The sequence below is a fragment of the Lepisosteus platostomus genome, chromosome 9 (assembly GCF_059453375.1).
Source record: "Lepisosteus platostomus isolate fLepPlt1 chromosome 9, fLepPlt1.hap1, whole genome shotgun sequence".
In the NCBI taxonomy this organism is placed as follows: Eukaryota; Metazoa; Chordata; class Actinopteri; order Semionotiformes; family Lepisosteidae; genus Lepisosteus; species Lepisosteus platostomus.
The window spans coordinates 54154237-54169123 of NC_142619.1; the positions used below are offsets into that span (position 1 = coordinate 54154237).

The 14887-nt window shown below is 58.4% G+C and overlaps 1 protein-coding gene across 2 annotated transcripts in view; it reads left to right on the forward strand.

Moving 5' to 3' along the window:
• The window catches only part of golgb1 (golgin B1), a 47017-nt gene that overhangs the window by 16739 nt on the left and 15391 nt on the right, over positions 1-14887 (forward strand). For both annotated transcript variants that reach the window (XM_088645621.1, XM_088645622.1), the window contains exons 9-10: positions 2661-2730; positions 14366-14433. In XM_088645621.1, coding sequence (XP_088501747.1) covers positions 2661-2730; positions 14366-14433 — 138 coding nt within the window. The remainder of the gene's footprint in view (positions 1-2660; positions 2731-14365; positions 14434-14887) is intronic.

The following is a 14887-nucleotide window of genomic DNA, read 5'->3' on the forward strand; positions in this document are numbered from 1 at the left end:
CGGAAAAGCACACAAACGCACATTGCTGTAAGCTGGGAAACTCTTACGCTCTGTTAGGGTTTGTAAAAATGATCTACATGATCACATCGCTTTCAGTAACCTCTTGTCCAGCTCAGAGTCATGGCGCGGGGCAGGATACACCCTGGACAGGACAGGCGCACCCAGACAGAAAGACTCGCTCGCACCAGGGCCCGCTCACCCAGGAGTCGGTGAACCTGAAGGAAGCCCACATGAACACGAGGAAAAAGTGCAAACGGCACTCCAAGAATTGAAATCAGCTAATCCTTGCACTGCCGTGCTGCCCTGTTAATGGTCTAGATTTGCCAAATAGATTTGGCTTTAGCTAGCAAACATGTCAAGTTCTCAAATGATATTATATTATATTCTAAATTTCACATCAGTGCCATTTATTTTGAGGTCATTTACATGAGACATTCACTTTGTCCTGTTACCTAGAAATCACCCCAGAGCCTGGTTAGAAATGGTATGATAATGCAGGTAAATAATCAGACAAACCGTGACTGAGAGCTTAGTTGCAACAAAACTCAGAAGATGCCAGGCCCCCCAAGAACTTGGTGACCTCTGATTTATAGGCGCTTTTTAACCCAGTCCTGGTTTGCTAAAGCCCTGGGTGAAAATGAGCTAACTTAAAGGCATAACCCTCAGCTGCTTCACTGTGAGTGAAAAGGTTGTTATTTTGATATTGTTTTTGGCACCATGTGACACGATAGTCTGGCCAGGGGAGGGATTGTATCACATAGGGATATTAGCGTTGGAAGAACATGCTAACAAAAAAAGGCTTGAATGCAAAAGGTGGCATCAGAATGGATGCAGAAGTGCGCAACACTTAAAAGAACAATTTCTGAATCGGTGCTGAGTATGATAAGGCGAGACCTGAGGACACGCAGAAGCAAATTCTATGCAGCCCTAAGGCATCTTCGGCATAACTCGGATATCTCCATACACCCCAGTGCTGGTTCTGCTCGTACACTCAGAAGTGAGGGTACAGCAGTGTAATTAACGCTACTGTAATGTGTATTATGGAGGTTCATTTTCATTGTATTTGCAAAGTGTAGGAGCTACAGTACCTCTCTCCCTATTTGGCACATACTCACGTTTTAAGACCCAGCCCTCTGCCCCCCATCCACACACTCCCACTAGGAAGGAGGCGAAGTGACAAGCTTGCCCATGCAAGTGACAGGTGTCACACTCCCATTCCACGGCACTTTGAGCCAGTTCAGGATTTCAGGGATGCTGGATATAAAAAGCGTGTGACTGTTTTAAGCGTGCAGATGTGAGTTGTGTTCTAATCTAGAAGTGCATATATCATTTCTGATGGAAAATGCATGTACATCTATGCATTTATACATCAGCACTATTTGAATGAGGGCCTCCAGCTTATGAATCCTGATTGAGGTCCGACTGCCGTGCGACTGGACTCCTGTTTCCATGTCTGTGTGCTGATGCCCACACACATGTACACTTGCCTCTCTCCTTCCCTGTCTGTGGCTTCCTGCGGACTAGGGGTGCGGGTAACTTACGACAGAGCTGCTGTCTGGAGGAGTGTGTCGCCGTTGTGCAGACGCAGCACAGAGAGTGTCAGACGTCTTTACCCGTCTGGGTCCGCCTGGGGGACACGCGTGCCCTGAACCTCAGCCAAGGGCGAGACAGAGTGACCGCTGTGCCAGACAGGCCGATACAGAGGATAATGCCTCTGCGTCCTCCAGCCTGTCTGGCCACGGAGTTTCTAATCCTCTCACAGCTCCTTGTAACGGGGGCTGGCTGACAAGGCTCTGTTCTGCTGTCCTGTGTTCTTGGGAGCATGGTTAGTTGGGAAGTGATCAGCTATAGAAGGTACTCATTTCGCCGCGGACTTCAATAAAGGAATGAATGAACGGGAGTTACAGCAGGGCATTATGTAGGGGGGTATTGTACTGTACACTGTACTCACAGGCGTGAGGATGCAACAGTGTAATTAACGTTACAATAGTGTGGATTATGGAGGTTCATTTTCATTGTATTTGCAGAGTGTGGGAGGCAGCACACAAAATATAAAAAATTAACTGGATTGAAGTAGCTGCAGCGTTACAGTAAGGCAGAGGAAAGAATTTGGGATCGACAGGAACCCTCCTAGAGAGCCCCAGTCCTGTTAGTCTTACAGCTAGCCAGGTCCTGTAGATTGGCAACACGTGTTAATTATTGCTAAATCAAGGGAATATTGTGTTTAAATAGTGGAATCCCTAATCCCATGTTGTCTCTAAATTATTCAATTCAACAGACCACCTGCTTAATTGATCACAATTTGTAAACTTTTCCAGGTCTTTAGAGATTGGTGATTTGATGGCCACCCACAATGGGTCTGCCTTTCACTAAACTAAATGCCATATTAAAACAGTTGAACATGATAATAACATTAAAAACAAATTCTTGACCCGAACTGCTATTGGTTCCCGGCGAAGAGTGAAGTATTTTGTTTTACATAATCAAATGCGTAAAAAATGAGGTGTCTCTTGACCTCACAGGACTAAGGTTGACAGCCCAAGGCTGAAAGGTCAGACAAGGCTAAGACCCAGACACATTAGGTTTGCCTTGTCAGAGAACCGCAGACCTGCTCTTGTCCAGTGCCGGTGTTTCAGACGATGGGAATCTCTTTCTTTCAGGATCCAGTCAAGTCTATGAGTGAACAAAGGCCTGATTTGCGCCAAGGAGATCAGATCGCTGCAGCAACAGGTAGGGATGCGTGTCAGACACATTTTATTCAGCAGCTCATTGTCAGTTCTCTCATCTGTTCTCTTATTTTAATCAGGTAAATCAGATGTATGTAAAGCGTTTTACATACAAAGCGACGAGTTCTTCCTCCATGCAGAAAGGAAGCTTGCTGGCAGGTTTCAAGATAGTGAAGATTGGAATTGGGGAAAAATATTTCCTGTATAGAGCTGAGAGGGAGGGAGGAGGCAGTGAGGACTGGAGGTCGGAGCTGAGAGGGAGGGAGGAGGCAGTGAGGACTGGAGGTCAGAGCTGAGAGGGAGGGAGGAGGCAGTGAGGACTGGAGGTCGGAGCTGAGAGGGAGGGAGGAGGCAGTGAGGACTGGAGGTCAGAGCTGAGAGGGAGGAGGAGGCAGTGAGGACTGGAGGTCGGAGCTGAGAGGGAGGGAGGAGGCAGTGAGGACTGGAGGTCGGAGCTGAGAGGGAGGGAGGAGGCAGTGAGGACTGGAGGTCGGAGCTGAGAGGGAGGGAGGAGGCAGTGTGGACTGGAGGTCGGAGCTGAGAGAGGGAGGAGGCAGTGAGGACTGGAGGTCAGAGCTGAGAGGGAGGGAGGAGGCAGTGAGGACTGGAGGTCAGAGCTGAGAGGGAGGGAGGAGGCAGTGAGGACTGGAGGTCGGAGCTGAGAGGGAGGAGGAGGCAGTGAGGACTGGAGGTCGGAGCTGAGAGAGGGAGGAGGCAGTGAGGACTGGAGGTCGGAGCTGAGAGGGAGGGAGGGAGGGAGGAGGCAGTGAGGACTGGAGGTCGGAGCTGAGAGGGAGGGAGGAGGCAGTGAGGACTGGAGGTCGGAGCTGAGAGGGAGGGAGGAGGAGGCAGTGAGGACTGGAGGTCGGAGCTGAGAGAGGGAGGGAGGAGGCAGTGAGGACTGGAGGTCGGAGCTGAGAGAGGGAGGAGGCAGTGAGGACTGGAGGTCGGAGCTGAGAGGGAGGGAGGAGGCAGTGAGGACTGGAGGTCGGAGCTGAGAGAGGGAGGGAGGAGGCAGTGAGGACTGGAGGTCAGAGCTGAGAGGGAGGGAGGAGGCAGTGAGGACTGGAGGTCGGAGCTGAGAGGGAGGGAGGAGGCAGTGAGGACTGGAGGTCGGAGCTGAGAGGGAGGAGGAGGCAGTGAGGACTGGAGGTCGGAGCTGAGAGGGAGGGAGGAGGCAGTGAGGACTGGAGGTCGGAGCTGAGAGAGGGAGGAGGAGGCAGTGAGGACTGGAGGTCGGAGCTGAGAGGGAGGGAGGGAGGAGGCAGTGAGGACTGGAGGTCAGAGCTGAGAGAGGGAGGGAGGAGGCAGTGAGGACTGGAGGTCGGAGCTGAGAGGGAGGGAGGAGGCAGTGAGGACTGGAGGTCAGAGCTGAGAGGGAGGAGGAGGCAGTGAGGACTGGAGGTCGGAGCTGAGAGGGAGGGAGGAGGCAGTGTGGACTGGAGGTCGGAGCTGAGAGGGAGGAGGAGGCAGTGAGGACTGGAGGTCGGAGCTGAGAGAGGGAGGAGGAGGCAGTGAGGACTGGAGGTCGGAGCTGAGAGGGAGGGAGGAGGCAGTGAGGACTGGAGGTCAGAGCTGAGAGGGAGGGAGGAGGCAGTGAGGACTGGAGGTCGGAGCTGAGAGGGAGGGAGGAGGCAGTGAGGACTGGAGGTCGGAGCTGAGAGAGGGAGGAGGAGGCAGTGAGGACTGGAGGTCGGAGCTGAGAGAGGGAGGAGGAGGCAGTGAGGACTGGAGGTCAGAGCTGAGAGGGAGGGAGGAGGCAGTGAGGACTGGAGGTCAGAGCTGAGAGGGAGGGAGGAGGCAGTGTGGACTGGAGGTCGGAGCTGAGAGGGAGGGAGGAGGCAGTGAGGACTGGAGGTCGGAGCTGAGAGAGGGAGGAGGCAGTGAGGACTGGAGGTCGGAGCTGAGAGGGAGGGAGGGAGGGAGGAGGCAGTGAGGACTGGAGGTCGGAGCTGAGAGGGAGGGAGGAGGCAGTGAGGACTGGAGGTCGGAGCTGAGAGAGGGAGGAGGCAGTGAGGACTGGAGGTCGGAGCTGAGAGGGAGGGAGGAGGAGGCAGTGAGGACTGGAGGTCGGAGCTGAGAGGGAGGGAGGAGGCAGTGAGGACTGGAGGTCGGAGCTGAGAGGGAGGGAGGAGGCAGTGAGGACTGGAGGTCAGAGCTGAGAGGGAGGGAGGAGGCAGTGAGGACTGGAGGTCGGAGCTGAGAGGGAGGAGGAGGCAGTGAGGACTGGAGGTCGGAGCTGAGAGGGAGGGAGGAGGCAGTGAGGACTGGAGGTCAGAGCTGAGAGAGGGAGGAGGCAGTGAGGACTGGAGGTCGGAGCTGAGAGGGAGGGAGGAGGAGGCAGTGAGGACTGGAGGTCAGAGCTGAGAGGGAGGGAGGAGGCAGTGAGGACTGGAGGTCGGAGCTGAGAGGGAGGGAGGAGGCAGTGAGGACTGGAGGTCAGAGCTGAGAGAGGGAGGAGGCAGTGAGGACTGGAGGTCGGAGCTGAGAGAGGGAGGAGGAGGCAGTGAGGACTGGAGGTCGGAGCTGAGAGGGAGGGAGGAGGCAGTGAGGACTGGAGGTCGGAGCTGAGAGGGAGGGAGGGAGGGAGGAGGCAGTGAGGACTGGAGGTCAGAGCTGAGAGGGAGGGAGGAGGCAGTGAGGACTGGAGGTCGGAGCTGAGAGAGGGAGGAGGCAGTGAGGACTGGAGGTCGGAGCTGAGAGGGAGGGAGGAGGCAGTGAGGACTGGAGGTCGGAGCTGAGAGAGGGAGGGAGGAGGCAGTGAGGACTGGAGGTCGGAGCTGAGAGGGAGGAGGAGGCAGTGAGGACTGGAGGTCGGAGCTGAGAGGGAGGAGGAGGCAGTGAGGACTGGAGGTCGGAGCTGAGAGGGAGGAGGCAGTGAGGACTGGAGGTCGGAGCTGAGAGGGAGGGAGGAGGCAGTGAGGACTGGAGGTCGGAGCTGAGAGGGAGGGAGGAGGCAGTGAGGACTGGAGGTCGGAGCTGAGAGGGAGGGAGGAGGCAGTGAGGACTGGAGGTCAGAGCTGAGAGAGGGAGGGAGGAGGCAGTGAGGACTGGAGGTCGGAGCTGAGAGGGAGGAGGAGGCAGTGAGGACTGGAGGTCAGAGCTGAGAGAGGGAGGGAGGAGGCAGTGAGGACTGGAGGTCGGAGCTGAGAGAGGGAGGAGGAGGCAGTGAGGACTGGAGGTCGGAGCTGAGAGGGAGGGAGGAGGCAGTGAGGACTGGAGGTCGGAGCTGAGAGGGAGGGAGGAGGCAGTGAGGACTGGAGGTCGGAGCTGAGAGGGAGGAGGCAGTGAGGACTGGAGGTCAGAGCTGAGAGAGGGAGGAGGAGGCAGTGAGGACTGGAGGTCGGAGCTGAGAGGGAGGGAGGAGGCAGTGAGGACTGGAGGTCGGAGCTGAGAGGGAGGAGGCAGTGAGGACTGGAGGTCAGAGCTGAGAGAGGGAGGAGGAGGCAGTGAGGACTGGAGGTCGGAGCTGAGAGAGGGAGGAGGAGGCAGTGAGGACTGGAGGTCGGAGCTGAGAGAGGGAGGAGGAGGCAGTGAGGACTGGAGGTCGGAGCTGAGAGGGAGGGAGGAGGCAGTGAGGACTGGAGGTCAGAGCTGAGAGGGAGGGAGGAGGCAGTGAGGACTGGAGGTCGGAGCTGAGAGGGAGGGAGGAGGCAGTGAGGACTGGAGGTCGGAGCTGAGAGGGAGGGAGGAGGCAGTGAGGACTGGAGGTCGGAGCTGAGAGAGGGAGGGAGGAGGCAGTGAGGACTGGAGGTCGGAGCTGAGAGGGAGGGAGGAGGCAGTGAGGACTGGAGGTCGGAGCTGAGAGGGAGGGAGGAGGCAGTGAGGACTGGAGGTCGGAGCTGAGAGAGGGAGGGAGGAGGCAGTGAGGACTGGAGGTCGGAGCTGAGAGGGAGGGAGGAGGCAGTGAGGACTGGAGGTCGGAGCTGAGAGGGAGGAGGAGGCAGTGAGGACTGGAGGTCGGAGCTGAGAGAGGGAGGGAGGAGGCAGTGAGGACTGGAGGTCGGAGCTGAGAGGGAGGGAGGAGGCAGTGAGGACTGGAGGTCGGAGCTGAGAGGGAGGGAGGAGGCAGTGAGGACTGGAGGTCAGAGCTGAGAGGGAGGGAGGAGGCAGTGAGGACTGGAGGTCGGAGCTGAGAGGGAGGGAGGAGGCAGTGAGGACTGGAGGTCGGAGCTGAGAGGGAGGGAGGAGGCAGTGAGGACTGGAGGTCGGAGCTGAGAGGGAGGGAGGAGGCAGTGAGGACTGGAGGTCGGAGCTGAGAGGGAGGGAGGAGGCAGTGAGGACTGGAGGTCGGAGCTGAGAGGGAGGGAGGAGGCAGTGAGGACTGGAGGTCGGAGCTGAGAGGGAGGAGGAGGCAGTGAGGACTGGAGGTCAGAGCTGAGAGGGAGGGAGGAGGCAGTGAGGACTGGAGGTCGGAGCTGAGAGGGAGGAGGAGGCAGTGAGGACTGGAGGTCAGAGCTGAGAGGGAGGGAGGAGGCAGTGAGGACTGGAGGTCGGAGCTGAGAGAGGGAGGGAGGAGGCAGTGAGGACTGGAGGTTGGAGCTGAGAGGGAGGGAGGAGGCAGTGAGGACGGGAGGTCGGAGCTGAGGGAGGGAGGAGGCAGTGAGGACTGGAGGTCGGAGCTGAGAGAGGGAGGAGGCAGTGAGGACTGGAGGTCGGAGCTGAGAGGGAGGGAGGAGGCAGTGAGGACTGGAGGTCGGAGCTGAGAGAGGGAGGGAGGAGGCAGTGAGGACTGGAGGTCGGAGCTGAGAGGGAGGGAGGAGGCAGTGAGGACTGGAGGTCGGAGCTGAGAGGGAGGGAGGAGGCAGTGTGGACTGGAGGTCGGAGCTGAGAGAGGGAGGAGGCAGTGAGGACTGGAGGTCAGAGCTGAGAGGGAGGGAGGAGGCAGTGAGGACTGGAGGTCGGAGCTGAGAGGGAGGGAGGAGGCAGTGAGGACTGGAGGTCGGAGCTGAGAGGGAGGAGGAGGCAGTGAGGACTGGAGGTCGGAGCTGAGAGGGAGGGAGGAGGCAGTGAGGACTGGAGGTCGGAGCTGAGAGGGAGGAGGAGGCAGTGAGGACTGGAGGTCGGAGCTGAGAGAGGGAGGGAGGAGGCAGTGAGGACTGGAGGTCGGAGCTGAGAGGGAGGGAGGAGGCAGTGAGGACTGGAGGTCGGAGCTGAGAGGGAGGGAGGAGGCAGTGAGGACTGGAGGTCGGAGCTGAGAGAGGGAGGGAGGAGGCAGTGAGGACTGGAGGTCGGAGCTGAGAGGGAGGGAGGAGGCAGTGAGGACTGGAGGTCAGAGCTGAGAGAGGGAGGGAGGAGGCAGTGAGGACTGGAGGTCGGAGCTGAGAGAGGGAGGAGGCAGTGAGGACTGGAGGTCGGAGCTGAGAGAGGGAGGGAGGAGGCAGTGAGGACTGGAGGTCAGAGCTGAGAGAGGGAGGGAGGAGGCAGTGAGGACTGGAGGTCGGAGCTGAGAGAGGGAGGAGGCAGTGAGGACTGGAGGTCAGAGCTGAGAGGGAGGAGGAGGCAGTGAGGACTGGAGGTCAGAGCTGAGAGGGAGGGAGGAGGCAGTGAGGACTGGAGGTCGGAGCTGAGAGGGAGGGAGGAGGCAGTGAGGACTGGAGGTCGGAGCTGAGAGAGGGAGGAAGGAGGCAGTGAGGACTGGAGGTCGGAGCTGAGAGAGGGAGGAGGAGGCAGTGAGGACTGGAGGTCGGAGCTGAGAGAGGGAGGGAGGAGGCAGTGAGGACTGGAGGTCGGAGCTGAGAGAGGGAGGAGGCAGTGAGGACTGGAGGTCGGAGCTGAGAGGGAGGGAGGAGGCAGTGAGGACGGGAGGTCGGAGCTGAGAGGGAGGGAGGAGGCAGTGAGGACTGGAGGTCGGAGCTGAGAGGGAGGGAGGAGGCAGTGAGGACTGGAGGTCGGAGCTGAGAGGGAGGGAGGAGGCAGTGAGGACTGGAGGTCGGAGCTGAGAGAGGGAGGGAGGAGGCAGTGAGGACTGGAGGTCGGAGCTGAGAGAGGGAGGGAGGAGGCAGTGAGGACTGGAGGTCAGAGCTGAGAGGGAGGGAGGAGGCAGTGAGGACTGGAGGTCGGAGCTGAGAGAGGGAGGAGGCAGTGAGGACTGGAGGTCGGAGCTGAGAGAGGGAGGGAGGAGGCAGTGAGGACTGGAGGTCGGAGCTGAGAGAGGGAGGAGGCAGTGAGGACTGGAGGTCGGAGCTGAGAGGGAGGAGGAGGCAGTGAGGACTGGAGGTCGGAGCTGAGAGGGAGGGAGGAGGCAGTGAGGACTGGAGGTCAGAGCTGAGAGGGAGGGAGGAGGCAGTGAGGACGGGAGGTCGGAGCTGAGAGAGGGAGGGAGGAGGCAGTGAGGACTGGAGGTCGGAGCTGAGAGAGGGAGGAGGCAGTGAGGACTGGAGGTCGGAGCTGAGAGAGGGAGGGAGGAGGCAGTGAGGACTGGAGGTCGGAGCTGAGAGAGGGAGGAGGCAGTGAGGACTGGAGGTCAGAGCTGAGAGGGAGGAGGAGGCAGTGAGGACTGGAGGTCAGAGCTGAGAGGGAGGGAGGAGGCAGTGAGGACTGGAGGTCGGAGCTGAGAGGGAGGGAGGAGGCAGTGAGGACTGGAGGTCGGAGCTGAGAGAGGGAGGGAGGAGGCAGTGAGGACTGGAGGTCGGAGCTGAGAGGGAGGAGGAGGCAGTGAGGACTGGAGGTCGGAGCTGAGAGAGGGAGGGAGGAGGCAGTGAGGACTGGAGGTCGGAGCTGAGAGAGGGAGGAGGCAGTGAGGACTGGAGGTCAGAGCTGAGAGGGAGGGAGGAGGCAGTGAGGACTGGAGGTCGGAGCTGAGAGGGAGGGAGGAGGCAGTGAGGACTGGAGGTCGGAGCTGAGAGGGAGGGAGGAGGCAGTGAGGACTGGAGGTCGGAGCTGAGAGGGAGGGAGGAGGCAGTGAGGACTGGAGGTCGGAGCTGAGAGAGGGAGGGAGGAGGCAGTGAGGACTGGAGGTCGGAGCTGAGAGGGAGGGAGGAGGCAGTGAGGACTGGAGGTCGGAGCTGAGAGGGAGGAGGAGGCAGTGAGGACTGGAGGTCGGAGCTGAGAGAGGGAGGGAGGAGGCAGTGAGGACTGGAGGTCGGAGCTGAGAGGGAGGGAGGAGGCAGTGAGGACTGGAGGTCGGAGCTGAGAGGGAGGGAGGAGGCAGTGAGGACTGGAGGTCAGAGCTGAGAGAGGGAGGGAGGAGGCAGTGAGGACTGGAGGTCGGAGCTGAGAGAGGGAGGAGGCAGTGAGGACTGGAGGTCGGAGCTGAGAGAGGGAGGGAGGAGGCAGTGAGGACTGGAGGTCAGAGCTGAGAGAGGGAGGGAGGAGGCAGTGAGGACTGGAGGTCGGAGCTGAGAGAGGGAGGAGGCAGTGAGGACTGGAGGTCAGAGCTGAGAGGGAGGAGGAGGCAGTGAGGACTGGAGGTCAGAGCTGAGAGGGAGGGAGGAGGCAGTGAGGACTGGAGGTCGGAGCTGAGAGGGAGGGAGGAGGCAGTGAGGACTGGAGGTCGGAGCTGAGAGAGGGAGGAAGGAGGCAGTGAGGACTGGAGGTCGGAGCTGAGAGAGGGAGGAGGAGGCAGTGAGGACTGGAGGTCGGAGCTGAGAGAGGGAGGGAGGAGGCAGTGAGGACTGGAGGTCGGAGCTGAGAGAGGGAGGAGGCAGTGAGGACTGGAGGTCGGAGCTGAGAGGGAGGGAGGAGGCAGTGAGGACGGGAGGTCGGAGCTGAGAGGGAGGGAGGAGGCAGTGAGGACTGGAGGTCGGAGCTGAGAGGGAGGGAGGAGGCAGTGAGGACTGGAGGTCGGAGCTGAGAGGGAGGGAGGAGGCAGTGAGGACTGGAGGTCGGAGCTGAGAGAGGGAGGGAGGAGGCAGTGAGGACTGGAGGTCGGAGCTGAGAGAGGGAGGGAGGAGGCAGTGAGGACTGGAGGTCAGAGCTGAGAGGGAGGGAGGAGGCAGTGAGGACTGGAGGTCGGAGCTGAGAGAGGGAGGAGGCAGTGAGGACTGGAGGTCGGAGCTGAGAGAGGGAGGGAGGAGGCAGTGAGGACTGGAGGTCGGAGCTGAGAGAGGGAGGAGGCAGTGAGGACTGGAGGTCGGAGCTGAGAGGGAGGAGGAGGCAGTGAGGACTGGAGGTCGGAGCTGAGAGGGAGGGAGGAGGCAGTGAGGACTGGAGGTCAGAGCTGAGAGGGAGGGAGGAGGCAGTGAGGACGGGAGGTCGGAGCTGAGAGAGGGAGGGAGGAGGCAGTGAGGACTGGAGGTCGGAGCTGAGAGAGGGAGGAGGCAGTGAGGACTGGAGGTCGGAGCTGAGAGAGGGAGGGAGGAGGCAGTGAGGACTGGAGGTCGGAGCTGAGAGAGGGAGGAGGCAGTGAGGACTGGAGGTCAGAGCTGAGAGGGAGGAGGAGGCAGTGAGGACTGGAGGTCAGAGCTGAGAGGGAGGGAGGAGGCAGTGAGGACTGGAGGTCGGAGCTGAGAGGGAGGGAGGAGGCAGTGAGGACTGGAGGTCGGAGCTGAGAGAGGGAGGGAGGAGGCAGTGAGGACTGGAGGTCGGAGCTGAGAGGGAGGAGGAGGCAGTGAGGACTGGAGGTCGGAGCTGAGAGAGGGAGGGAGGAGGCAGTGAGGACTGGAGGTCGGAGCTGAGAGAGGGAGGAGGCAGTGAGGACTGGAGGTCAGAGCTGAGAGGGAGGAGGAGGCAGTGAGGACTGGAGGTCAGAGCTGAGAGGGAGGGAGGAGGCAGTGAGGACTGGAGGTCGGAGCTGAGAGGGAGGGAGGAGGCAGTGAGGACTGGAGGTCGGAGCTGAGAGAGGGAGGGAGGAGGCAGTGAGGACTGGAGGTCGGAGCTGAGAGGGAGGGAGGAGGCAGTGAGGACTGGAGGTCGGAGCTGAGAGGGAGGGAGGAGGCAGTGAGGACTGGAGGTCGGAGCTGAGAGAGGGAGGAAGGAGGCAGTGAGGACTGGAGGTCGGAGCTGAGAGAGGGAGGGAGGAGGCAGTGAGGACTGGAGGTCAGAGCTGAGAGAGGGAGGGAGGAGGCAGTGAGGACTGGAGGTCGGAGCTGAGAGAGGGAGGAGGCAGTGAGGACTGGAGGTCAGAGCTGAGAGGGAGGGAGGAGGCAGTGAGGACTGGAGGTCAGAGCTGAGAGGGAGGGAGGAGGCAGTGAGGACTGGAGGTCGGAGCTGAGAGGGAGGGAGGAGGCAGTGAGGACTGGAGGTCGGAGCTGAGAGGGAGGGAGGAGGCAGTGAGGACTGGAGGTCGGAGCTGAGAGGGAGGGAGGAGGCAGTGAGGACTGGAGGTCGGAGCTGAGAGGGAGGAGGCAGTGAGGACTGGAGGTCGGAGCTGAGAGGGAGGGAGGAGGCAGTGAGGACTGGAGGTCAGAGCTGAGAGGGAGGAGGAGGCAGTGAGGACTGGAGGTCGGAGCTGAGAGAGGGAGGAGGCAGTGAGGACTGGAGGTCGGAGCTGAGAGGGAGGGAGGAGGCAGTGAGGACTGGAGGTCGGAGCTGAGAGGGAGGGAGGAGGCAGTGAGGACTGGAGGTCGGAGCTGAGAGGGAGGGAGGAGGCAGTGAGGACTGGAGGTCGGAGCTGAGAGGGAGGGAGGAGGCAGTGAGGACTGGAGGTCGGAGCTGAGAGGGAGGGAGGAGGCAGTGAGGACTGGAGGTCAGAGCTGAGAGGGAGGGAGGAGGCAGTGAGGACTGGAGGTCGGAGCTGAGAGGGAGGGAGGAGGCAGTGAGGACTGGAGGTCGGAGCTGAGAGGGAGGGAGGAGGCAGTGAGGACTGGAGGTCGGAGCTGAGAGAGGGAGGAGGCAGTGAGGACTGGAGGTCGGAGCTGAGAGGGAGGGAGGAGGCAGTGAGGACTGGAGGTCGGAGCTGAGAGGGAGGGAGGAGGCAGTGAGGACTGGAGGTCGGAGCTGAGAGGGAGGGAGGAGGCAGTGAGGACTGGAGGTCGGAGCTGAGAGGGAGGGAGGAGGCAGTGAGGACTGGAGGTCGGAGCTGAGAGGGAGGGAGGAGGCAGTGAGGACTGGAGGTCGGAGCTGAGAGGGAGGGAGGAGGCAGTGAGGACTGGAGGTCGGAGCTGAGAGGGAGGGAGGAGGCAGTGAGGACTGGAGGTCGGAGCTGAGAGGGAGGGAGGAGGCAGTGAGGACTGGAGGTCGGAGCTGAGAGAGGGAGGGAGGAGGCAGTGAGGACTGGAGGTCGGAGCTGAGAGGGAGGGAGGAGGCAGTGAGGACTGGAGGTCGGAGCTGAGAGAGGGAGGGAGGAGGAGGCAGTGTGGGAGGCGACTGTGCCAGAAAGCTCAGGGAACAGTAAGACAACCTGCACAACAAACAGGGACTGTGACCAAGTGTTTACCCATGTAGGACTGAAGACACTCCCTTGATTATTCAGTTCCTCTGAAGTTCTCCTCCTCTGAGAGCTCTAGAGGGCAGAGCTCACTGTTGCTACAGCAGATTACTAACCGAAAACCAGCTCTGTGTTCTTTAACCAAACAGTTTCGACAGTTCGACAGTTTCGACTTGTGAGTTCAGTGCAATACCAAAAGAATCCTGCTAATTCTGCATAACTTCTAGTTACTTACTGTGAGTAACCACCAGCCCATACTGCCTCCTGTGCTCTTCTGACCTTGTGCTCTGTTCCTTCTCTCTCGTCACAACAGTTGCCTGTTGGTCTACCTCTCAGTTTGTTAACTGAATAATTGACTGGTGCTGCTCGTTAATAGATGTGTCTTTTGGCCTAGAACTGTTAGAAGGTTTTGTCGTCTGTTAAAGTGGTTTGTGGCCTTGGAAAACTGTACACCTGTTCTTGCTCTGCAGTGGCTCTTTATCGAGAGCTGTACAGAAGGAATAAAACAGCACCTTTTGGTCAGCTGGGTTTTACAAGTATCCCCTCAATTAAGGGCTTTCATGCAGGTGGAAATGTGATAAATGTGAATCCAAGACTGTGTTTAAAACTCTGCTGATGGTAAGAGATTAAGAACATAACAAAAAGGATACAGATGAGAGGGTGCCATTAGTTCTAGTACTATTTAATAGTTAATTGATTCAAGGATCTTCTACAGTTCTTGAAAGAAACCAGTGTATTAGCCTCAGGGTGGCTAGCTTGTTCCATGCTTTAAATGCACGTTCTGTTTGTGTCCTCTGCTTTGTGCTTCCCTGTTAATACTGAGGAAGACTGGGTTGACTTGTCAGTGGCTTTGAGGATTATGAACACTTGCATCAGATCCCCTTGTAGTCTTCTGTTGTTCAAGGCTGAACAGGTTCAGTTCCTTCAGCCTGTCAGTGCAGGACTGATTCCAGAGCAGCAATAACTTTTCTGTAACGTGTTGCATCGCATAATTTCAACATAACATCCTTTCAATTCTTCACTAGCATGTAATTCGCTTTCTTAATTGCAACATAAACTCCATGTTACAATGTTATTATCTCTAAGTATGCTCTCCTATCTCAGTGGAACCAATTTTGTAATGATAGTTTGTTTTTGCTACCTGCTTGTAAAACCCTGCTCTGCATCTGTCAGATGTTTGCCCAGTCTCCCATTTTATCAGAATCTGTGAATTTGATTTGCTGCTCCTACAGTATTCACCAGTCCCCCTCATTTGATATCATCCATCACAGAAAGTCTGGTTTTTAAATCTTTTTCTCACGGTTTCCTTTTCCTTTTTCTGCATTGAAAGGCGATACCACGCAGGGTGAGGAAGGGTCAGACGGCGCCTGTCAGCCTTCCAGTCCACACGGTGCCCAGGTACGACCTGTGTCAGGCTCCCAGCGCAGGAACCAGGCCTGAGTTACCATCAGGACCAAGCCTGTACAGCACGTGACAGGCCTGTCTTTGGAAAGCACCAATCTGTGTGCGGGCTTGGGTCAGGCAGGATACTGTACATCCGACAGCGTGGTACAGCCAGGCAGAACCCTGGCAGAGCATTCCATGTTGTGGTAAAAAAACATTCTTAAACAAGTAAACATTAATTCCCCTCTGAAAAATACAAAGACACAAGACAGGGTTTCTTCTGTAATGCCTTCTTTAAGTATGAGGGAGAGAGAGAGAGTAAGGTGGCTGCAACAATATAAAACTCAGGACAACAAAGGACAGGGCAGAGAATGGGCACGCAGGTGAGGAAGAGTGTGTATGCACAGTATGGGAAAGCAGGGGAGAGGTGTGGAAAGCGAAAATCTGTAAATGATTGGAGATTCTTGAA